The sequence below is a fragment of the Poromitra crassiceps genome (assembly GCF_964638095.1).
Source record: "Poromitra crassiceps genome assembly, chromosome: 20".
Taxonomy (NCBI): domain Eukaryota; kingdom Metazoa; phylum Chordata; class Actinopteri; order Beryciformes; family Melamphaidae; genus Poromitra; species Poromitra crassiceps.
In genome coordinates, this window is record NC_139637.1 from 19183284 (window position 1) to 19209141 (window position 25858).

The window sequence follows — 25858 nt, forward strand, 5'->3', positions numbered from 1 at the left end:
TCCACATTGCCAAATTTATGTAGGCTATGTGTGTGTATATATATATATATCTTTTTTTTTATCTATTCTTTTAAACGTGATTTTAATGTATACATCAAATAAATGGTATCAAGCTGATGTAAGGTATAGTCTTTCTGAAAAAAAAAAAAAGTCTGAATAAAGTGTTATTTCCCATTGTTAAAATTCTTCTGGTTGATAGCATTAAGTATGATAACCTGGCATTAAAATATGATAGTTATACCAATACGTAATGATATAAACTGGGTAAGTGCCTAATTCTTGTTTGTTTCCACAGGAAGGAAGATGGAGGTGTTGTCATGGATGAAGTGTCAGTGTGATAAATGACAGTGATGAAGCTAAAGCAACAAATAAGAAATACATGTTTTTCTGCTGGTCTGACTGATTCCACCATTGGGGAGACAAGCTGAGACCAGTAACACCCTGAGTTAACATGTGCCCTACATGTGCAGTCACCAGCGGCCAGCCGCTTCTTTTCACCAGCAGGACGTAGAGCATGGGAGGATTATAATGATTGGATTTATATAGCGCTTTTCTAGACACCCAAAGCGCTTCACAGGAATCATTATTCATTCACACCATTCGTACCAGTGGTGGTAAGCTACGGGTGATGTAGCCACAGCTGCCCTGGGGAAGACTGACGGAAGCGTGGCAGCCATTTCGCGCCTACGGCCCCTCCGACCACCACCAACATTCATAGACATTCATACCCATTCATACGAGGCAATGAGGGTTAAGTGTCTTGCCCAAGGACACAACGACAACAGCTGGGAGGGAGCGGGATTCGAACCGCCAACCCTTGAGTCATTGGCCGACCTGCTCTACCTCCCGAGCTAATGCCGTCCCAATTTTTGCGCTCCCCCCCCCCCCCCCCTATCCAAACAGGCGCCCCTAACCGACCAGAGGAGGCACTAGTGCTGGAGGTAACATGGGGACACGAACCTGTGCGGCCCTCCTCTTGGTAGGCATGAAACTACCGTCGCACTACCCAGACACCCCGTTGTCGACTGGCAGTTGTGAGACTATTCCATTGTGAGAGGGCACACAGTCATTCAGCTGAGCAGGTTGATGGTGTGGAGTGGAGACCTCCCAAATAAGGTGGTGGGATAAAGTAATTTGTGTAACACTAGCTGGGGTGAATTGTAACAAGAGGAAAGAAACGGATTAAGCCCACACTCCACATTAGAACAGCTTTAATGACCAATGTACTGTTTGGCATTACAGATCTGTAACAGCACGACCGTATGTGTACATGTCTCTGACTACAATTTACAACTGCCCATTTGGCAGATGCTGTTATCAAAGGCACATGAGAGTGTAATACAACAGACAAACAAGGTCCTAGTCAGGAGAATGAGGGTGTCTAGGTACACTACGTTAGGCCTCAAGCCAACAACACCACACAATACAACATATAAACTTTATTTAACAACATATAAAAAACAGACAAACAAGGTCCTCAAAAAACAAGGGTGTCTAGGTACACCACTACGTTAGGCCTCGAGCAACAAAGCAAGTGCTTTTTAAAGCCAACACCACACAATACAAGATATGAACTTTATTTAACAACATATAAAAACATGTAAAAAAACACACAAAGGGAACAATTCGATAAAACGGTAACGAGAACAAATCTAAAAGAAAAAGGAACATGTGCCTAGTCGGACTCGGAGTCAGACTCCATGGTGTAGGTGACTGGCTTCCTGGCTCGTGAGGGCTGCACCTTCAGCGCCGCTGAAGGTGCAGTCACTTCCTCGTCCGACACCTGGAAGCTGTCATCGTCCCAAATCTTGTTTTTCTACAATGACACAAACACAGAGAATGAATGGAAAACATGTTTTAACACATTCACTGCCAGCCGTTTTTTCAATACTGTAGGTAGCTTCTGCCAAGGTTTTTTTTTGAGGATTCTGGCTCATCTTTCAAGAGCAGAGGATTATTTTCTGCTAAGATTTTGTGAACACAAAATATCTCAAAAGAACTAATAGAATGTGTGCTTTCTCTGTCTAAAATAGTTAGTTTGTAGAGTTAGTAGTTATGTAGACATTAGCAGTTGAATACAGCATGGTTACAGCGTCTGAAAATTTAAGCTGAGATAAATGGCTTTTTGTGAAATTCGATAGAACAGTCACTTTAACCATTTATTTTTGGTGTAAGACGTCAGACATCTAAACAATAGTTTTGAACAGTAATTTCCTCCATAGCAGCAGGAAACCCCCCTCTCCTTCAAACTCCTCCCTCCGTGTGTGTTCTCCTCCCTCCGTGGCTGCAGCGGTACAAGCGAGGCTCTGCCTGTCTGTGCTGCCTGGCTGCTGGCGGCTGCTCTTTGGGCGAGTCTGCATGGGGCTCGTTCGTTTCGGTTGTGAGCTCAGCTGGAATGAAGCTGCGTGCGATTGTGGGCTTTCTGCCGGTGTTTCAAAGTGTGTTGCACCCATAATCTATTATGCAAATTTGCAATCCCCCACCGCCAGCTCCCAGCGCGATAATGCGCGAAAGCGAAAGGCCAATCCATTTTACAGTATGAGAATGGTTTCCTCGCGCGTTCCCCTGCAGTTTTGATTTTGATTTTAATTTTAATTGATTTAATTTGATTTTTATTAGATTTCTATTTGTATGATTTTTATGGTATTATGGTTTTATTGCTTATTTTATTCTTCCCTTATTAACTGGTTTGGATGATTTAAACACACTATGCAATAGGGCATGTGCAATTTTCGAAAAAGTGCAATCTTGTGTCTAGCTGGCACTCTTTCAGTGGTGAAGTGCAATGCTGTGACTGTGACCGTGTTTGTTTTTGTTACTGTGTCTGTAACACCGATGTTGGTACTAGCACTTTTTGCCCAAGACAAATTTCCCTCCGGGGACAATAAAGTTTATCTCATCTCATCTCATCAGTTTTGGCTCGGCTTTTTCTAGTCTGGAGAGCACTGTCGCCACTTAGTGGGTCGGTGGAATGGGTTGTACACGTTCGGTGGCTCCCATATTTATATAGGAGATGTAAAAGGGTTAGATCAGGGGCACTCAATTAAAATTCATAGAGGTCCAGTTAGAGAAAATGTCCTCAAGCAAAGGTCCGGAACATTGTAACGTAGATGCGTTATGATTCAGTGCCATTGAACTTAGGCTACTTCAATGATTGCAGTAGCTTAATGGTACAATGTCTGTATGTAGTCAATGACTAACTGTTAAATCAAAACCCAACATCAACAATGTTGTTTTAGTTTTCATATTTAACTGGATTAATTATAAATAACTAGCCTACACTAATAATAAATACATGTTCTTTTCTCATTTCAAGTAAAATAATGGCTGCATTAAAAAATAACATACAACAGAGTGCTTTGGGAAAATGTGCATCTTAAAAGTGCTTTAATTTTAGAAAGAAAATCTTCTTTTCTTCCCTCAACACCTTTTCTCTTGAGAGAAGTGAGCTCCCTATCTATCTATCTATCTATCTATCTATCTATCTATCTATCTATCTATCTATCGTGTGTTTGCTCGTGTGGCGCTTTCACAGACAGGTTAGGATCGCATCGCACTTCACATGAGACATACTGCCTGGTTTTGAGCTGCCCGTGAGAACAATGAATGAACATCTAAGAGTCTGCCTGCACCGGATTAAAACAAAATCTTTGTTTTTGCGGTCTACTCGTTTCTTTTGAGCACGCCATGTGAAATGACTTCTCTCGCATATCTCTCGCCTCTACTTCGTCCATGTGTCACTGACGCTCTCTCGCCTGCAGCACTGGAACAGGCAGAATGGAATCGGATATTTGATTGGCTGAGTAGCATCACGTGTGATGATTTACAGCGCATGCATTGGTCTGTGAGCTTCCTGGCAGATAAACCAGTACCGTAAAGGGTAGAAAAGCATGTGTCGGTTAAAAAATAAAAGCTCCGTGAAATGTAACAATTCTCAATGATTTATAGGTTATAGGGCTCGGTCCGGATAGGACGGCGTCTGGGTCCGGATGCGGACCGGAGTCCGGACTTTGGGGATCGCTGGGTTAGATCAACGTCCCACCGTCAAAAAATAATATTTTTTTTTTTGGACGAGTTGACTCGCCATTGGCAGTCAACCGTTGGTTTCTGCTTGACGAGTTGACTCGCCAATGGCAGTGAACGTGTTAAGTGTTATAGTGAGCGACTGCTGCAAATGGTGTATTTTTGGCATCACAATTATTATTTGGCGGAAGAGGGAATGAGAAAACATAAACCCTATGCCAAGAAAAATATTACTGATTTTTCACTTCAATGGCCTTCTATGGGCTGAGGGAATTCTACTGTTGGGCGGCTTTAGCTCAGGAGGTAGAGCGGGTCGGCCAATGACGCAAGGGTTGGCGGTTCGATCCCCGCTCCCTCCCAGCTGCTGTCGTTGTGTCCTTGGGCAAGACACTTAACCCTCCTTGCTCCCGATGGTGTGTAGGCACCCTGCGTGGTAGCCTGCCGCCATTGGTGTATGAATGGGTGAATGTAGACTATCTACTGATTGTAAAGCGCTTTGGATAAAAACGCTATATAAATGCAGGCCATTTACCATTTACAGCCTTTTTGGCTCATGAGATCTTTTCAATTCATAGCTTTCAAGGGGCGTTACGTGCTGCCGGGAACGCCCACCTGGCGGTCAAAAAAAAACTTGCCAGTTAACGGGGTATTAATCATTATTGTAACGTTACTTGAGCTTACCTTTGATGAAATGATGGCCGCAAAGAGCAAAGACGTGTGTACTAGTCGACACGGCTGGCAAGTTTTTTTTTTGACCGCCAGGTGGGCGTTCCCGGCAGCACGTAACGCCCCTTGAAAGCTATGAATACCCACTGGATAAACACAAATGCATGCTGGCCAATATGGAAATTTTCTTATACCCAATACACCCACTCTTCTAAAATGATTAGCAACATGAAAGTCGAGCACAATACACTATCAGGAGCCCTTGTTAAGACCTTTCCTTACAAAATGGCTGCATTTTTGGAGGACAAAATCATCTACGGGTTTGAAAAACTGACCGAGTTATGTCAGGCAGTCACTTTTCCAGAAAGCATTAGCATTTTGAAATAGAAGCCCTTTAAATACGCTTCAACTGCCGAAGTGTCAAAAGGCACACAAGCCAAACACCGACCTTGCTGGTGGTAGCGTTGCCGGGTTTTTTGCCCTTGAGGCGGGACATGAGGTCGCTGTCCGAGTCGTCGCTGCTCACAGCCTTTTTGCGTTTGGCAGCGGGCATCTCCTTGACCGCCGGGGCTTTCACGTCAGCCTCCGAGTCACTGGAGTCAAAGGACGGGAGCTTCTTGGCGGCGGTTTTGGAGGCAGGTTTGGGCTTGGACAGGGCATCCAAGATGGACGGCTGCTTTACATCTATGGGAGTCACAGGGTTGTGAGTTAGAAACACATTTACAAACCAGTATCATTGCCGTATGTTTTTGGTTGCTTGTAAAATAAATTATATTATCAAAAGGTTACAATTTATTTCATTTCACTTTCTTCCAATGTCCTCCAGCCCACGTGGGCTTACAAAACTTTTCCACACATCAGGTTGCAGTTTGGATACAGGAGAGAGAGAAAAAAACAACATATTCCTAAATTAAATTATGTATTGCACAAAGTGTGTTAATGTTTTTCCCATGCTTTTCAGATGAAGAATGCCAGAGAATCCATCTTTTCTAAACCTAATGTATTTGACCTAACCTTAACTGTAAAAAATAAAAAATAAAGATCTGATCTTTGGCTTGTGGTAGTTTTCTGTGACAGAGATGAACCACATATAGCTGCTCTTATTACAACTAGCAGAATACCCGTGCAGTGAATAGCATCACTGATGACATCACAATTGCTCGCGTGACATCGACGTCATCAGTGATGTCAGACATTGTGACATCACAATGTGGGACAAAAACTGAAACCAACAGAGCCCACTTACTCCGTTTTATATAGCTGATGATAAATAGCTGCATAGAGACATTGTCGGACTGTAAACGATGACAAGTCCACACGCTGCTTGTAGACTTCTCCCAGTAGATTTATTTTTGAAATGTCAAAAATCAATCTACTGGGAGAAGTCTACAAAGCAGTGTGCGCACTCTACTTCTTTTATTGATTACTGATCGTTTGTCCTGCATCTGTTCATCAAGTGGATGTGCGTGCTTCACTTTTTACCAGTCTTCTTAGTCGTCAGACCGATAGACTCTGGGTTCCCAGTAGGGGTGTCAAAAATAATCAATTATAAGATGCATCGCGATGCGGACGTGCACGATTCTGCATCGATTCACAAATGTCAAAAATCGATCATTTAATTTTTTTTTAAATAATCAAATAAAATATAATGAAAGTACATGCAGGTGTTTATTTTAATTATGGATCATAATACAATGCAATCCCAAATGCACTTTTATTTTAAAAGTAGCCACACGGTGAGAAAAAATAAATCATGTATTACGGAAAAAAGTGATGCATCGATTTAAGATGCATCGAGATGCATCGATAATCGTAATCGAATCGAATCGTAGCCCTCTGAATCGTAATCGAATCGTGAGGCCAGTGAAGATTCACAGCCCTAGTTCCCAGATTGCTCGCAGGGGGTGCTCTTTACACTTCCCGAATGATTCAGCGCGATCACAAGTGAAACGGCATCGCTGTGGGCGAACAATTTCTGCTCACGCACAGAGACGTTGCATTCTTATTTATAGCCTAGGGCCTGTTTCAATACCTGCAGCTTTCTTCCTGGGCACAGGGGGTTTCTTTGCAGCTGCAGGTTTCTTGGGTGCTGCCTCTTTCTTGGGCACCGCCTCCTTGGCCTTGGGCACCGCCTCCTTGGCCTTGGGCACCGCCTCCTTGGCCTTGGGCTTAGCCTGAGCTGTAAGAACAAGTTAAAACACAGAGCTCATTAATTAAATCTCAGACCTTAACCATATACATTTCACAAGCTCAAAACGAGGGCATCCAGGGAAAATACTTACCACTGGGTTTGCTTTCTTTCTTCCTGCATGAGATAGAAGTTTGACAGTTAGATTGAGTGAAAATTTGCTAAATTCATCGCGTGTGATGTTTAATTGGCGATGTCAAAAACGGACGGCACCAAGTACGCCATCTTCTGCTTCATACTCACGTGGCTTTAGGAGGCGGGGCTGGGGAGTCCACGTCGCTGTCGTCGATCATGATGCTGGACTCGGTGGCGAGGCTGGTGTCGTCGTCACTGATGACCGCTTTCCTTTTCGGAGGATCCTTCTTCCCCCGGTCTTCAAACTCATCTTCACTGCTGGACATACTGTACTTCAGTGCAGCTTAAGAAATAGGCAACAAAATGGGTTGATTAGCACCGTTGAATGTTTCTATATTCCTAAACATCCTCACAAATGCACACAAACTGTTACCATGGTTAATTACTACAGGAATTAGTTTCGTAGTCACGCTCCACCTTCATTTTACAGCAATTAGAAACAGATGTTTTGTTTTAGCATTTCTGCGATTCAGTAATTCAGTTTTCAGTAATCACAGCTGGAGAAAAGCACAATTAGGGTTGGCGTGAGGAAAGGGAGCCAATTAGCCTTAGGAAATGACTAGAGTTTTATCATTGTTTTTGGGTTAAACTCCCTTACATCAGTGGTTCTCAAATGGGGGTCCCCGGGGTCCTTGGGGGGGGGGGGGGGGGTTTCCAGGGGGTCCCCAGCCAAAAGGGGGGTAATTTATTTGAGCTATAATTCCATTCATAAGTAACACGGTGACTATTTTGGTCATGGGTTTTAAACACTTTCTGTAATAAAACATCTAAAGCATCAATGTTATTATCGTATGGGGGACCGTGGGACAAAATCCTATGAAATGGGAGTCTGTGGTCTAATTTGTGTCAGTTTAGGGGTCCTTCATGTGAGTTGGGCACCAGAGAACGCAATATCCCATTGATTAAACAAACAAAGCTAAAACTAGAGGCGCACAATCCCCTGCCATCACTTAGGGGATCTGATTAATAGACCCTTCTCACGGGGGCCATTTTGTAAAGGCAGTGGTAAACCCTCATTGGAAACCCTCATGACTGTTTTGCTTGCACCCGTGTTTACCACTGCCTTTTCGACCCAAAATGGCCCCCGTGAAAAGGGTCTATTTCAGCAGTGTAGAGACTAGATAAATAAAACGACAATAGATACAATGGACAAACTGTCAGTTTGGTCGGGGATTAGCTAGCAGCCTCACCTTTAGCTTTGCGCTCAGGCTTCTTCCTGGGGGCAACCTCCTCCTCCTCCATCTCCCTGTCGGACCACGCATCCTCGTCCGAAGATGCGCTCTTCTTGGTCTTAGTCACAGGCTTGAACTGAAGGGTGGTCTGTTTGCCCGTCTTCGACGCTGTTGTAGAGTATGTTTGTGTTATGTCAAATAAAATGCATTGCCAAATTCATTACAATAAGGGTCAATAGAGCATGATCCTGTCTCAAATATTATTAGTCTCGATTGTAAAAGTACAAATATTTTACTGCATTTTTTTTTTGCATCCATTGAATATTTTTAACTACAGCAGACACTAACTTGCAGGAAACATTTCAATATATGGTGTAAACACATTTGTTTTTGTCAAAACTAAATCGTCAAAAGATTTGCAGGCACCACTGACTGAAGTTAAAATATCAGTGTTGACTAATGCAGTGGTTCTCAACCTGTGGTACGGGTACCACTGGTGGTACGTGGGGCTCTCCTCCTCTCATAATATAGTGGTAATTGGTGTAACCACTGGTCTAATTGAAGTGCATCTTTAAGTGTTGTTAGAGAACCATGTCCAGCCTCACCTTTGTCCTTGGCCGGGCCTTTCGGTTTCTTGCTCAGCCGTGCGGCCAAGCTCATCCCCTCAAGCTCATTCTCTCCATCTTCTCCAAACTCCATCTTCATCACCGCATCATCACTCTAAGATCAGAGAGAGATGGTTTTTATGCTTACAATTCAAATCTATCAATAGCACATCACCACAATACATCACGGAAAACCGCACATCACAATTTTAATTTATTTATGTATCAAATAAATGTACAACACTGACATATCAGCAGAATTTAAATATTTCAAATGCCTGCCAGTTTAAAATGGTCAAAGATGCCAATATAAAATGTAAAAGTGTAGAAAATAATTGTGTTCCTCAGCTCGTCAAGACTAATAAAAGTCATAATTCGGATTATTAATCCGGATAACAATGTGGACAGCAATCTCTAACAAAATAATCAGATTGGTTCTTCATGCTAAAACACATGTCCAAGTCAGTCACGCTATAAATTAAAAGACAATCAGTGACGACGGTCGTGTGATCTAATTGATATAAATAGTGGTAAAGCGAGGCAGACCTTCCTCTTCCTGCCCTTCTTGGCCTCTCCTTTAGCGAGGGCAGCCTTCTTGTTGGCGTCGGCCTTCATGGCGCTGGTGATGCGCGGGATGACCCGGCGACCCTGCGGCGTGGGCATGGTCTCCTGCTTCACCTTCACTTTGCTCTTGCCACCTTTCCCCTTCACGGCGGGCATGGCCGCATCCTCCTTCTCCTTTGCCTCGACACGCTGAAGACAGAGGAGACGCAGGATGGAAGTCAGCTTTCTGCACGTTTGCCCATTTCAACATGTCCTACTTTTTTTTGTCAGTGTTCACTATGAGGCATTGGCTATACAATATGCCTGTCAATTAGGCCTTATTACTCTATAGAGTTGACGCAATGGTGGTAAAAGCTGACAATGTGAAATGACTGTAGGTGACTGGCTATGTTGAAAAGATGCAGACATTATGTGGATCAAGAAAGAACAACCATATTGTCGAGACCTTGACAGAAACTTTAGACTTTTTGAGCAAATTCATTCTTTTTTTTGCAGGACCAGGAAGAAATGCTAAGATAAATTGTCTGTGTTTCCAAGCCTGCGAAGGAACCTGGTGAAACAGGAAGGACTGAGGACCGAGCTGACACAAAATTTGGCATCAGAAATAACTTTACTGTCGATAGGTAAAGGCCTATTTACCTCCAGTTCATCCGAAAAGGCAACCAGGTCCTCCTTCCACAGGTCAGCTGGATTCTTCTTCTGGAGGTTCTTCAGCTCCGTGATCTACAGGAAAGTAGTTGGGTCAGAAATGAGCAAGATCTACCCAAGATAGACCAATTCATCAAATCACCAATCTCACACAAAGTCAGTTTAAAAAAACAAGCAGAATCATAGCATCCTGATGGAATGTTGCAGACTTAATTTATCGCTCTGGGAGCATCACCAATCTGCCATTTCAAGCTTTAATTTGAAAAGATGAAGTCAGTAAGACTGGATCAGTATCGGACCTTTGCGTCCCTCTGCTTGCAGAGCTCATCTTTCTTTTCCTTGGTCAGGTACCACATGGGCATACTGAGCAGGTAGTTATAGTCTGGCCCGCTGGTGTCCTCCGTCTCCTTCTCCTCTTCATCTAAGTCCTCAATCACCTCCTCATTCTGAGAACAGGGACAGACATATACAATGTTATTTGTTCAGGTGGAAGCCGATCTTCTCAAACCCAATTTCCATCATAGCAAAACCTGGAAACTATTCATGGTGTCCTACCTTCTCCTGAGCCTGTTTCCATGCTTTGACTGGGTCTGAATCATAGCCCATCTGCTCCAGCATGCTGATGAGCTCCTTCTTTGGCTTGTTCTCTGGAGGTGAACAGACACATCACATCAGCCATGTTTATGGCTACAATGCTAATCACGATCAATTTTGTAGATATTGTGATTGCAATTACTAATGATTTGGGAACAAAATGTTCAACTACAATAGACATTCTAAAACAAATGTTTCAATACAGCTGATGTCCAAGTGTTCAGCAATTGTTAATTGTCGCGTTGAAATCAAACTGTAGCAGTCTGCTTCAACCAGAAGTCATAACTAGTTTGGTATGAGCCACGAACCGATGACCAAGGTTCCCTGGATCTTCTCCAGGATGAAGCGGGCCTGGTTGGTGAGCTTGGCACTCTCTGCCCCCAGCATGCCAACCAGCCAGTCCTTCCTCAGCACGTAGTACTTCATCCTCAGCTCATAGAAGTCCTTCAGGATTTCCTGCACATTCTCATACTTCTTCAGGCTGCCCACATGGTCAAACAGCACCTAAAACAAGGACAAGTCTCAGGTTGAGAAGGGTTTGAAGAAATGTTACTCTTCACCAAAGCTAGTCGCAAGTCAAGTTCTCCAACAATGTTTCTTCACATCCCTTTGCTGTGCTTCAACAAAATGCACTAGAGTAGAAGTTCTTAGATCCTTTTGCTGCATCAAATCAATACGTGGATATGTGGGGCAGCCATTACCATAGAATTGCAGGTGAGCGGGTTCTGCAGCTTGAAGACTTTGTGGAGGCCAGCAGCCTCCACCTCCCTCATCTTCTCCTCCGTCAGCTTGACCACAAAGCGCACCGTGGTGTCGGTGTGGTACTCCTTGTAGTCTGTGATCAGAGCTGGGACCTTCTCTGTGCCATTCAGCATGGGCTCCAGCACGTTCTCCTTGTAGGGCTAGATCACAGAGGAGAGGATGAAATGGACATGGAGTCAAGAAGATCAATCTAGTTTAATAAATGAAAAAAAAACAGTTGAATTTGATATGGTGAGTATTTAACAAACAGTATGATGAATGATTGAATGACAGGGTTGTAAGTACTGCTAACCTGTGTCCAGGATTTGACGGGTAATTCCGATATCTCAATGGTGGTGGAATCAATGATGGCGACTTCTCCGCTGATCAGGTACTGGTTCTCCATCAGTTGGTCAATGGTGCCCTTGAAGCCTTTGTAGTTTGGAAGCTGCAGGAGAAGAAACATTTTTAGTGTCCTTCTCACATCCTGAGATAAAATACAATCAAAAATCAACGGCAGCCATTCCCTTTCCTGACCATGGGCAGCGGCTCCTCCCCGTTGAGCATGCGGTGGAGGTTGTTGACGACCTCTCGGACGTCGTAGTTGGGGAGCTTGCAGGCCCAGCCTGTGCCGATGCCCTCGGCACCGTTCACGAGGACCATGGGGAGGATGGGGATGTACCACTCGGGCTCCACGCGCTGGTTGTCATCGTAGTTGTACTTGAGCAGGTTGTCATCCACAGGAGGGAAGACCAGCCGAGCCAGAGAGCTGCAGGGGAAAGGAGTTGTTTTTGGCGAAAGTCTTGAGCGAATCACTCACTAGCTGTGTTCGGAATGGTTCACTCATTCACTATTCCCCATTGTAGTTGCATTGAGGGTATTTTATAGTAGACTATATAGTCAATCAAATTAACAGTTTGAGTTCTGATTCACATGGCTGTAAGTAATCATTTTCTACAGATTACAGAAAACTATTATTCGATTATTTCTGCTAGTGCTGATGCATGCAAATTCACATTTTGAATATCAATAATCAAATTAATTAACGGCATAAATAATATAAGGCAGTGGCGACGGCAGGATCCTATTTCATAAGTACGCACAAGCACCGGATAATGGCAGGGTAACAGGACAACTACCGTAAATTCCGGACTATAAGCCGCACCTTTTTCCCCGTTTTTTGGGCTTTTTTGGCCCCTGCGGCTTATATAACGGTGCGGCTTATCTATGGATTAAAAAAAAAAAAAAAAAAAAAAAAAATCTCTCTTTTTTTAGCACTCTTTCTAACTATAAATCCACTTCTGTTTTAATTTCCTCTCTTGCCCTCTTTTCACCACACTGTATGACACTGTGTGCACTGTAAAAAACAACACAGGTGGTGTTGTGTTATGTTGTTTTGTTGAAATGTTAATAAATGGGAGCTTCCTCAAACAGCCATCTCTTTCCCGACAATCCCCTCTGTGCATGAACCCTTACATATGGTAATTAAACATTAAAACACATGAAAAAAAAAAAAAAAAAAAAAAAAAAAAAAATATACCATTAAAACACCCGCGGCTTATAGTCCGGTGCGGCTTATATAAGAAAAAAATAGTCAACTTTGCAGGTGCGGCTTATACACCGGTGCGGCTTATAGTCCGGAATTTACGGTAAGCCATAACCATTTTTTGGGAAAATCATGGGACCGTGAAGATTGGGTGGATGTGCAAGCACAAGAAGTCACACATCACATGCCTCAAACTTTGAAAGACTTCTTGTGCAATTCAAAATGTTTCAAAACTTCAAAACTCTAAAATGTATTTTCCATAGGATGTTGGAAGCCTGCATCTTTCTATTATTCTCAGTAGCTGCTGACCTGAGCATGGTGAAGATGTATCGAGGGCTGGCAGAGTCTTTGCCGCCGTGCAGCCTGGTTCCAAATTGACCCAGAGGCTGCAGTAGGTTCACGTTGTTGCTTCCCACAAAGGTCTGGGCCAAACCGACAATGGTCATCATCAGAGAGATCTGCGGGGAAGAGAAACACAGAGGGCACAAAGAGGTGATGAGATCCAATCAAAACTGCTATGGGTGTGTAGAATGGACAAGTTAGTTCAGCATGAACATTTGGTCTGACATATCCACTTTATTTTATTTTATAATATATAAATTGAGCATGACTCCCTGTGCGTACCAAATTTGACAACAGCAGAATACAATCAAAGTCAAATAAAAGCAAAGAGCAGAGTCAAAATGTTCTATATAAATGCAACAATACGCAGTAGTCTAATGTGAAACACAGCCGGCTAATGGAGCGGTCCGGTTTAAATGACTAAACAAAAGCAAAGAAAGCTCTTTACAGAATACGCCACATCCTCTATATTAGAGTTTAAAATCATCACTAAAGAGGGGAGCTCTTTCCATTTGAAAATGGTCTCACCTCTCCATGGTGGTAGGCTGACATTTCAGCCACGGAGCCAGCCAGCTGAGCCACCTTCACCTCCCGCTTGTCATTCCTCTTGAAGCAGGCGAACAGCACCTTCCTCTGGCCCGGCTTCAGACCTGACATACAGATAAAGATACGGCCAGACAGAATCAATGCAAAGACACACTCTACAGCTCGCACACACAGGGTGCATAGTATACAGACATTACAAAACGAAACTCAAGGACTTTCAAGCACTTTCTCAAGCACAATTTTTTTCATTTTCAAAAACTTCACACAAATCAAATAATTGATGAACATGCATTTGTTCCTGGTGATTGTATCAATATTGTGGCACGCACCATCCACTAGGCAGGGGATGGACCGCTCGTTGTCCGAGTTGGAGAAGAGCACCAGCTCCTTGTTGACAAAGTCGTTGTAGGAGAGCGACGTGGTGGCCTGACCATACAGGTAGTCCTGTGCAGAGAGAGAGCACAACAAATCCAATGAGCCCTAAGAGCAAAGCGTGACGGAGGAGCACAGTGTGGACCTTCAATAGTTTTGGACAGCGTATGAGGTGTCATTAATGCCGTACCTCGGGCAGGTTGTGCTGCCTGCGCTGGCGCCGGTCGGTCATGAAGTTGGTCAGCCAGTCTTTGCGCTCCTCAATCTTCTTCTTGCTAAAGGCCTGGACCGAGGGAAAAAACATTTTAGAAATGAGCTATATTGGCCATACAAATCGTTGACTCAAGGCAAATATCCAGGCAACGGCTCATAATATAATATCAGCATTTTTAAGTTAGTCTGAAAAAGCACTCTGTTGGGGCACTGTGGCCCAATTGGTTGCTTGTCATTTTCGTTAGGAAAGTACTGTTGCACTCATGGCAAATTTCCCTGCATATTAAGAACATCAGCCAAATGCCTAAACTACATTTTATGAAGTTAAGAGCGTTCTAAACGTAAGAGCTAGGAGTCTTGATGACAGGGAATGTCGGGGGAAACGATCTTACCAGGGTGATAGCCTCATCGTCTTCAGGACCGGAGTACTTGAATGGAATACGATGTCTTGGCATATCTGAGAAATACTCCTTGGCTTCCTGCGATGTGCTGGTTCCCAAACCTGGATGGACATAAGCCAATGGGGAGACCCCATTAGATCTAGTAATATGCTGACCGACTCGACATACCAAAAAGGCCAAGTATAATGTGGTGGGCTTACTTGCTCTGCCTTACTACCACACAGGGGTTTGAGACAAACCTTTGTAGTATTTTATTTTCCAAGATTTTAAGTTGGGCTGGTTGTCCTTCCACTTGTCGAACTCGGGGATGCTGTAGAAAGACATCTGCGTTTTCTTGTGAGAGGCCTAAACGGAATAAATAAATAAAAATCTTTCCATCAATTTGATGGTTGCCATATGAGACACAAGATGATGTTCAAAAGCAGGCATAATTTGATAACCTGACACTGCCAGATGGGGGCGGTATTGGATATGATGTGACCAGCATGAAAGAGGAATCGTGAAAAGGTTCTGTTTATTATTTGATATGTGAATGGTAGAATTGGCCCACAAAAATGAGGAAAGGCTGCATCCCTTTCAGAAGCCATGATTCAGTTCTGAGTGTTTCAGTGTTTTGTCACCAGATGGCAGTCTTGTTGTGTATCCAAACTCCTAAGTATGTTTAGGTTTCCATTAAGGCTGGAATTAAACTTTAATCTACACAGCGTCTGATAAATGCACAAATTCACAAGCTACTTTCACCCATTTAAATCATATCAACAGAACCTCAGAATAAAAGCTGCTTCCTTGTCAAAAGCTGCCAAAACTTCACCAGCACATGGCACGTCCCTCCCCTAGTGTTTATTGCAGACTTTTGGTGGGGTTTGCTGTAAACTAGAGGGAGTACCTTCTACGGCAACTAGAGGGGGCCGAGTACCTTGATGATGGGGGTGATGAACTCTTCAAGGAAGTTGTGGCGCAGCAAAGACGGCCAGTTGTGGTGGATGAAATTGATCAGCAGTCCCTTGATGTGGGAGCCATCTTGATCCTATTGAATTCACAAAAACAAATCAAGTCATAACTTACAAATGTGAAGGTGTGTTATTATGTTTAATTATGTTTAAAGTATGTGCATGCCATTTGCACTATGGGCAGTGAATACGCCACTGTCTGTGGCGTGTCTTACTGCTTTATTGCTTGTTGCCTCTTGTTTTTTATTTATATATCTTTTATTTTTTGCACTATGTTGTAACGGAGCCTACAGCACAAGAATTTCACACGTGATACTTGTACTACGGAGTGACAATAAAAATCTTGAATCTTGAAGTGGACAACTACTGTCAACCTTAACTCATTGAGTGCCAGCCACTTTTGGAGAACGGATGCTCCCAGTGCCAGAGTTTCAGAGCGTTTTCAGTGATTTCTCGAGGCCCACAGAATATTGTGTGATATTACTATGTAAACACTGAACACGCACAAAGAACGATGAGACTCTATTCTATCATCTGCAAAAAAAAGTTTATTGATCCCATTTTCCGTTCTTTAGTTATGAGCCGGAGAAGATAGCTTGATTCATCCAAAAGCAGCAATTTTTTTCTAGAAGCTGAGATAATTGGCCTTTTGTGAAATTAAACATTTCAAGCACACCACTGACTCTGAAGCTAATCTTTTCTAATGTAGTCACACCTCAAAAATAATTTCCTTCAATAAAACAGTGAAGGCCAGGGAATTCTGTTTGGCAGAATAATATTTTTTAGCTACAACCAGCAGCGCTGGCCCCTGCGTGCGCTGCTGGTTGCAGCTTCTTGCTGGTCTTGATTTGCTGCTGGTGGGGATCGGATATTCTGGCTTGCGTTTGTCAATCCTGTCCTGCTGCCTGGGTCTGTCTGGGTGTTGCGCGCTGCTCTGCGTGCCCCCCCCCCCCCCCCCCGCCCCGCCCCGCCCCGCCCCGCCTCGCCTCGCCTCAACTGCACACTCCTCCTCCTGTCTGTGGTGGCTCTCTGCTGAGTTTGCTGTGCGCACAGTGAAGGGACATCGACATCCTGCTTTTTTACAGCGTTCCGCGTGTGTTTGTCACCGGCAACGATGCTTCCAGTTGAGAATAATAACAACTCCACGGTGTGGATGTGCGGATGTGCTGTCCGGCTCAATTGTGGGAGCAGATTGGCTGCTGCAGGCACAGCTGCAGTAACGTGCTTCAGCATATCGATGCATACGGATGCGATGCGATTTCCGTTTCCATAACGACTTCTTCTTTGTTTTTTCCTTGCCTTTCTGTTATGTGGAGAGCACTGTCGCCACCTAAGGGTTCTGTAAAATAGGTTAGACACATCCAATAGCTATAATATTTGTACATCAGAGGCAGAAGGCTTTGATCGACGCCCCACCGTCAAAAAACGCAATTGACGAACATGTCCGTCCTTGGCACTCTACGTTACTATTTGAAATGACGAACATGTCCGTCCTTGGCACTCAATGAGTTAATGTTAGGTAATCATGAATGAAAAGCAAGGTTTAAGATTACGAAGACAATGATATAATTATATGGTAGAATATGGAATCGTAAAATAGATATTATTCGTCAGCGGTAAGGGTGTAAATCACAAGTTTCATCAGGATACGATCTTGTATTGATTATTTGGACAATGATACAATATTTTCTGATATCTGATCACAAATTCTGCCACAACCACAATACGATATGGATTCAATTTAGGCGTCTGCGATCGATATGGGACGATATCATATTACTCATTTAACACAATCGGCACAATAGCTACAACATTTAATACCTCTCAAATGTCATCAAGACTTTTAATACTTTTTTGCCCTAAATTGATTTATCAACTTTTAATACTTTTCAAGACAACGCGGGTCAAAAGAAAAGTGGATGGAAAAATGAATGAAATAGATCAGTAGGTTGCAAAGTGTACCTGATCTGTCATGATCATGAGCTTGCCGTAGCGCAGGGTCTTCAGGGACTCGGAGTCGTCGTACTTCTTCTTGTACTGGAGGCCCAGGATCTTGATGATGCTGTTGATCTCCGCATTCTCCATAATCTGAAAGGGGAGGAGCCAAATGATTCCCACTCACAGTTGCTTGCTAAACTATCCGTGTGACAGAGGATCAACAGTGCAGTTTCCCAACGCCCCCCCCCCCCCCCCCCCCTTCCCCAAACAGACAGACAAACCCATACAAAAAATAATATCACCTATTACTGCCTCAACTTCCAAATATGCTGTCAGAATGATTGTGGGAGTCTAATGGCTGCCTCTTTTGGATTAAAGGAGAATAGTAGGGCTGGGTATTGGCAAGGACCTCACGATACGATACGTATCACGATACATGGGTCGCGATACGATTGTATCACGATACATTGCGATACAATACATATTGCGATATATTGCAATACTCTATAGACAATTTACTCAAAATTAAATAATAGAGCTAAAGATACAACACACTGTGTACCACCCAGGTAGTGTAATATGTACATCACTTTATACTGATAAGTTAGTGGACACATCTAGTCAAAACTACTGAGTGTTGAGTGTGTTAAGCTTAATTTATACTTATTAGAAAGTGTCGCTCAGCACATGGTCACAGACGAAAAAGAAAGTGTCGCTCATGGTGTTGCATTTATACTTCAGTGAATGTTCGCCTCGGTTCAACGGTCACGTGACACTCGAACGCTATAAGCAGACAGCCAAGAGAAGAGACGGAACGCACAGTGAAACCAACTCGGAAGCAAGATGTAACGTACTTGGCTCCAGCCGCATATAAACAACACACAACTCACCTCTCTCTCTGGGAAATTGGTCACAATGTTCGTTGTGATTTTCACGAAGTCATACATCAAGGACAGTCTGATAAAAATAGCGGGGACACGTTCATTCATTTCAATCGAGTGAAAATCAAAACAAGGAAGTCAAGCGCGTGCCGTCTATATAGCCAATCAGACTTGCGCGACACATCGTGACGTAGTCAGCGACACTAGACATTTCACTAGGTAGCAGACACTGCTCGCCGACGCTTGAAAGTGTCGACTCAAGTCCTCATTTCTGTCGGCGACCGTTTCAAAAGTGTCGGCAGACAAAGCATAAATTGGGCTTTACTGAACGCATCCATTTGGAAAATATCGATACAGTATCGATTAGGGGTGGGAATCACCAGATGCAGAGAGAAAAAAATGTAATATCGATACTTTGCGTCCAAGTATCGATACAGTATCGGGAAATAAAATATTGCGATATATTGCCCTATCGATTATATTGCCCAGCCCTAGAGAATAGGTAGTAAAAAAAACATAATTCTTCTTGGGGGCGGGGGGATACTACATCATTCGTCTTTTAGCTTTTATTGTAGTGTGTGTTCTGGTGCATTGTGTGCCTCTAGTTTGCTGCTGCAGTAATAATTGGCATTTTCATCCAGAATAAACGCAGTACAGGCCATCTATCTGCTCCTCCTGGTCCTGCCACAGGCACAGAGTGCACTAATATGCATCGGTAAATCCAGGCAGCTGCCACCTAAAAACACTGTTGTGTTGGAGGCGGGTCTAACCTGTTTGTGCGAAGCCTCCCGGACGTTGAGCATTTTCCCCCTAAGAGGAAAGACCCCGTAGCGGTCCCGGCCCACCACGCCCAGCCCAGACACCGCCAGCGTCTTGGCCGAGTCTCCCTCGGTGAGGATCAGCGTGCAGCCTGCAGAGTTCTTACTACCTGCCAAAGCACACGGTCATCACAGTCAAGACATTTTCCCTCCCCTGATAAGCCTATAACGTTATTTACGGGGGGAAACACAACAAAAACAGCTTGTGTACAATACCTGCATCGTTGGCGTCATCCAGTTTTGGCACTCCTTTGATTTTGGTGTGTTTGACAGCCGAGCATTTCTTGTTGAGCTGGGTCTGAGCCTTGAACTTCACCCAGTTCATGATGCTCTCCACAATCCCGGAGGAGACGGTCTGAGGAGAACAAACGAGAAAATAAGGTCGAGGAGGAGCCAGTGTCCTCAATTCAATTACAGCTCAGAGTGCATGTCTGGTTGTGTGAGGTGGTTTTGCACCTGTTTAATGAACTTGTCACTGAGAGAACATTTGGAGCCAAAGTTCTTCTGCTGCAGAGTCATGTTCTCTTTGGTCTGAGAGTCGAAGGTAGGGTTCTCAATCAGGCAATTGACAAACAGCCACAGGTGGTTCTTCACCTGGATGGAGAAGAAGTGGAGCATACGGTATAGCACTGTGAGAACAGACACACCATTGACAACATCTCCAATTTTGTGTTGTCGGGCAAAGGGAACGAGACCCGAGTTTTCATGAGGGGGACTGTACCTGGAATGGCTTGACGACCACCCCATGCTTGTTCTTCTTCTTCACTACGTCAATGAGCTTGGACACGATCTGGTCGGCCACGTAGTCAGTGTGCCTCCCTCCCTGGGGTCCAGAAGACAAAGTTAAAGATCCCATTCACAGAATGCTCTCATACATCCTCGTCACAGTGCCACCAAGTGGCTGGGAGGGACAGCAGCCAAACTTGGACCCAATTTCATTCTTCATTATGTGGCACGGAGGTCATGACTACCTACTCTTTGTTACATAAATGTAACATAAATGTAACAAATGTAACAAATCTATATAATAATCCACTGTGACGTTACCTTGGTGGTGGCAATACTGTTGACAAAGCTGACTTGCTGGAAGCCCTTCTCGCTCATGGCGACGCAGACCTCCCAGCGGTCGTTGACCACCTCGTGGACCGCAGTGAGGGACGCGCCCAACTCGTCCACCTTGTCCTTCAGGTACATGTCCACGTAGCTACGGAAGCCAGTCACCTGGGGTACAAGGGGTGGCTGCCTTAACGGTGTGTTCACACAAGAATAACCCCCTACTGACTGATGCAATGACTACACCTCAAAATGTAAACAATAGCTAGATAGTATAAAAGTGGATTTGTGTAGCACTTTTCCGATATCCTGAATAGAATTGGAGCGATGAGATTTTGCCTATTTGCGGCAGTTAAAATCCTAGCTGCCAGGTTTTGTATGAGCTGAAGACTCTTGTCTTGACTGATGCCAGAATCAAGCTCTCCACAAAATAATAAAAGAAAAAAATATAAGAGTTGGTTCTTAGCTGGAGGAAGCAAGACTGCACAATTTTCTAATAAAGCTCAATTCATCATCATAGCATCAAAGATTACAAAGAAATATCTGGCAGCTGGCTTCATGTTGGCAGATTATCAAGTTCCTTATGAATCTGGTTAAAGATATAGTCGATATAATTGATAGCTGGATGAATGAATGACAGGCAGAGAGAAAATTCAAAATGTTAAAATGTTCAGCATGTTAACATACCGGCAGCCTCTTGCCATTAAAGAACACGCGGACACCCTTGGCGGTACCGGCGATGTCGTAGGCCCGCCGGGTCATCAGAGCCACTGTGTCCTTGTCCAGGATGCTCATGTTGAACTTGGACAGATCTGGCTTGAAGGTGATGCAGGTGAACTCTTCTCCTTCGAACGGTTTGATGTTCGAGTCTCCAGCCTTGGCCATGTTGTCATACCAGGTCTGTAGGGAACATAGGGGCACGCTGTAAGTCTGGGTTTAGCCCTTTAAGGTTAGGAGGATGACTAAAAAGGCTTGAAACAGTTTGGTTCAGTATCCTTCCCACCTGCTTGAAGCTCCTCTTAGACTCCTTACAGGCCGTCTCTACGGTGAACTTTGTGCTGAAGATGTTGCAAAGCTTAGCGCCATATCCATTACGTCCACCTAGAGAACAAAGCATTTTGATGAAGATGCTACTTACGTTTCTAGAAAAAGCTGTTTTCTACCTAGACTAAATGCTGAACATGGCTGTGTAGCAGGTTTTGTGCAAAGCCCTGGACGCATCTTTCTATACTGCATTGTATGTGTAGTGTAAATCAGGCGTTTACCAATGAAACTGAAGTGAGTCCTTCAGATTTCCCCTAAGTAGTCTTACCAGTGACTTTCTTCTCGTCATCATCGTAGTTGCTCGAGGTGAGGAGCTGTCCGAAGATGAGGGCAGGCACGTAGACCTTCTCCACCTTGTGCTCCACCACAGGTATACCCTTCCCGTTATTCCACACACTGATAATGTTGTTTTCACTGCAGAGGGGAAAGAAGTCACACACTCCTCATGTGCTATTGTGAGAACACTGAAGATAGCTAAGTGAGAAGAACACCTAAGATGAAAATGGACACAGAGGCGGGTCTGAAAATATATTTTGAGATTTTAAATGGGTGCACCATGCTCTCATACTCACGTATCAATGTTGACCTTGATGCAGGACATGCTCTGATCCCTCTGCTTGTTATCCGCAGCATTCACTGTGGGGAGAGTAACAAACAAAAGTTGCTTCATAGTGTGGTAGCTAGAGCAATTATAAAATCAGTTTTCTTTTTTCCCGAATTCCGTTTTCTTTCTCCCCGAATTCCGTTTTCTCCATTTTAATTTTAAGTTAGGGGTCAGGGCCAGGGGCAATTTTTTTTCTTTTTTCATGACTTTGCTCTTCTCAGACAGCTTCTCAAGGTTTCTTAATGTGAAAACTAAGTTGTGATGTGCAGTAAGGGTCCCACGCAAGGCCGACCCCCCTCTCAAAACACCCCAATCGAAAACTGAATCATTTCTCTAGGCCTATTTTACTTATATAATCATTTAGGTTACTACGATAATTAGATCTACTTCTTATTTTGATAATTAGGCTTACTTTTATCCATTTCAGCCAAATTATGGAAAATTGTGCAATATTCCATGTTTTGCAGTTGATTCCATTTTTATTACCAAATTCTGTGATTCTGTATGTTTTTCCCGTTTTGCGGAACTCATATGGCCCTACTGGTAGGTTTACTATGAGACGGCTTGCAGCATATTGCCTTTTAATGTCATGTACAATTCAACACAATGACAGGTGTTTTCTACTCACCAAGGATCTCATCAAAGATCTTGTACAGCCCCGGTACAAAGGTCACGTCGCGGCAGATCATCCCTTCATTTTCATCGTACACCCACATTTGCTGAGAAGAGAAGTCAACTGAGTGAATGCAACATATGCATTACATGTGTGGAATATGAACATGCGTGTTCTTTCCTCCCAACTATTAACATCTCTAAACACTGCAGTAAGAACATAATTCTCCAAGGAAATATCCACCTAAAGGGGCGTTCACACCGAGATATTTATTTTTCGCTCTGTCTCTCAAGTCAACCCTTTGGAATCGCTCTGTCGCTCTGTTTAAATCGCTCATCAACAGGCACACGAAATGACGGACATGTGGGGGATATAACGTTACGCAATGTCATGCTGTTTGTCCACTACGAGCCACCGTCATTGTTTACAAGCTAAGCCTATCAGCGTGCTCCTAATGCGAGCTGCATACCGGTAGTACAGACTTCACTTCATGTCAGCTGTCAGCCTGTCAATGCGGTTTGTTGCCACACAATAAACCAGCGGTTTGTTCCAAGCCAGAGTGATTCTTGACTCGCTCTCACACAGCAGCCAATCAGCATTGAACAGCGAGCGACTGATGCCAGCGTATTTTCGCTCGAGTTGGAATATTTCATCTTGAGCGACGAGCGTATTTTCTCCCTATCGCTCTGTCTCTGCCGCTCGGACGCCCAGCGATTATTCTCCCAGGCGAATATACGCTCAATCGCTCGTTTGCATTGATTTTGTATGTAAACTCGACGCCAGCGACCAACTTTAATAGGTCGGTGTGAACGCAGCTTAACACTGCCTGACCTCGGCTCCTGTTGATTTTCACCCACAAACTAAAGGCAATAAAATGTGATTTAACGAAGCAATACATTTCAGAGAGACAGACATTGCTGTCTGGGTTCCTACCTGAGTGACAGGCTCCACAGAGCCAATGTAGGAGTCCGGTCGGAGCAGAATGTGCTCCAGCTGGGTCTTTTTCTGGTAGATCCTCTCCACCGACAGCCGCTTGGGATCCTTCTTTGTCTTCTCCACCAGCTTGTTCTCGAACAAGCTCTGTGACAAACAAACAAAACAGGGAAAAATGTAAATAGAGAGCCGCAGGAAGTAGGTTCTTCAGTGGAAAAGTCTATGGGATTTAACATGGGAGTTTTGCTTAAATGCATAAAATAAGGTCTGTGGTTAACAAAAGTTTATGGGAACGCAAATCTGGGTTCTGCATGATCATCTTCACAAACGTTAATAAGTTTTATGATTTTTGGAACGTAAATGCGTTTTTTTTTAACGTGATTTTTATAAAACGCTCCAAAAGGCATAAACGTTATTCACGTTTGTGAAGAGTATCGTGTTGAACCCAAATTCGCGTTCCCATAAACTTATGTTAACCACAGATCTTATTGTATGCATTTAAGTGAAATCCCCATCTAAACGCACATACTAGACTTTCCCACTGAAGAACCAAATGGCGGCGATTTCTGGATAAAGCCTACAAAAATACGTCATCCCTGCGGTACTACACAGGACAAATTTGTTTGGGGTTTGGGGTAAATGTGTGTTGGGGGGGCTTGTGTTAATGACGTAATATAATCCTTGAGTGAAGGTCTTGGAAATTAAGGGGAACATTTCCTACAACGGCATAAATGGTAACGGGTGCTGACATTATTATCATTCTTGCATTCACTGGTTTTCAGACTAACAGTAGCCTATTGCAATCCAACTGCTTGGTGGAAAGGAACTGTGCTAACAAGGGGACAGAGGGAGGGAGGAGAGAGAGAAGGAAGCAGACTGACAACAATGGGTGGAGGGAGGCAGAAATTACATTTGCCATGTGAATAAGGGCTCGGCATTGGGCCGCTTTCCCCCCAAACTTTGGATAACAACTGTGTGCATGAGGTAGCGTTAGGTACAGTTGTATTGTGATTGATAACGTGTATGTAGCTTGCGGCCATTTTAGCCGAGCCTGCCGTTAAGTTAACTGGACGCAGGCCGTATTTGATTTTTATACCAACGCCATGGGTTGCATCGCCGAGACTCATAATTATGTCTCGCGTCCAGCAGGCTACGTTAGCCGTAAGTGCTAGGTAACGTTATCGTGTTGCTAAATCTACTCGCTAGTTAGCTAACTTAGCGTTCGCTACTTAACTTAACGTTCAGTCGTTCATACGACGTGTTGCATGCATAAACCAAAGTGACGGTACCTTCAGCGGTTCAGCCTTCGCCATTCTTCTATCTACTGCCAACGCTTCTGTTTCTGCTAAAACGTATCCTTGTGTCGCGGCGGACTCAACTGCTGTGTGTTTGCTCCTGCTGCTAATGACGCTAGCTGACTGCCTCTGTTTTGGTTTCCCTCCTTTCTTTGAAAGTCCGGGCAAGTAATGTCGCGCCGCTCGCGCCAACTAAATGGACCAATCAAACGACGTCCGTCCTGATTCTGGATTTCACCCGTCCAATGGGGATAATTCAGACGCCAATAAATTCCTCCTTTTCCGGTTAAAACATCAAATCATCGACGTTATAACAGAACCGAAGTCCGCCCACTTTAAGTATGTCGTCTAATCAGTTTCCCACACCAAAGACGGGTCCCCATGTCCCGCTTAAAGCTTCTGGCATACTCTTCGCGCCCAGTGCCGCCTAGTCTGGAGGAGGAGGAGGAGAAGGAGGAGGAGGAGGAGGAGGAGGAGGAGGAGGAGAATCAATAACAACACAATAATGATCACACATAGAGCTGTTTAGGAGGATTGACTGGGAGCGCGGCTCTGTGAGTATAGGAATCAGTGGATGAATGAATTCCCATGATGGCGAAGGCTAGGCGAGGGCATGACCCGCCCCTCTCTGCCTCTGATTGGCCTAGCATCAAACGTTCATCCAATCAAATTCGCTTGGCTATCCTGCATCTCTTCAGTCTGTGGTCACTTGGTCAGACAGACAGCAGTTTCGCTTGCTAGCCTGCATGAAAGAAGCCACTGTCTGTGTGTTTATGTTTTTGATATAGTCTGGTCTCGCAGTCTCACAACCATGGATGTGTTCAAACCCCCACCTGAAACATCTGTGCTACAATGGGCGGGGCGTCGGTGAGTTCAAAGGTGTGACGTCACCTGCGCTATATAAACAGCTGTTTACAGCGTCTGACTGCCTCTTTAGACCCGGCGGCCCAGCTTGATCACTACAGAGATGGAC

The 25858-nt window shown here is 44.1% G+C and overlaps 1 protein-coding gene across 1 annotated transcript; it reads right to left on the reverse strand.

Moving 5' to 3' along the window:
* Positions 1 to 1196: 1196 nt before the first annotated feature.
* Positions 1197 to 24993, reverse strand: LOC310794681 (DNA topoisomerase 2-alpha-like). Its single transcript, XM_083656681.1, has 35 exons — positions 24880 to 24993; positions 23591 to 23737; positions 22673 to 22763; positions 22013 to 22076; positions 21709 to 21854; positions 21400 to 21497; positions 21084 to 21296; positions 20391 to 20564; positions 20065 to 20166; positions 19800 to 19937; positions 19560 to 19698; positions 19296 to 19453; positions 17669 to 17794; positions 15673 to 15783; positions 14996 to 15101; positions 14748 to 14857; positions 14333 to 14425; positions 14100 to 14214; positions 13753 to 13874; positions 13192 to 13340; positions 11874 to 12105; positions 11650 to 11784; positions 11297 to 11497; positions 10904 to 11099; positions 10557 to 10648; positions 10301 to 10447; positions 9993 to 10076; positions 9336 to 9542; positions 8790 to 8904; positions 8203 to 8352; positions 7121 to 7295; positions 6972 to 6994; positions 6722 to 6868; positions 5138 to 5373; positions 1197 to 1816 (listed from the first exon to the last, which is right to left on the reverse strand). Exons 1-35 carry the CDS (start codon positions 24901 to 24903, stop codon positions 1676 to 1678), a joined length of 4707 nt encoding a protein of 1568 aa, XP_083512807.1. The 5' UTR covers positions 24904 to 24993; the 3' UTR covers positions 1197 to 1675.
* Between the last annotated feature and the right edge of the window lie 865 nt (positions 24994 to 25858).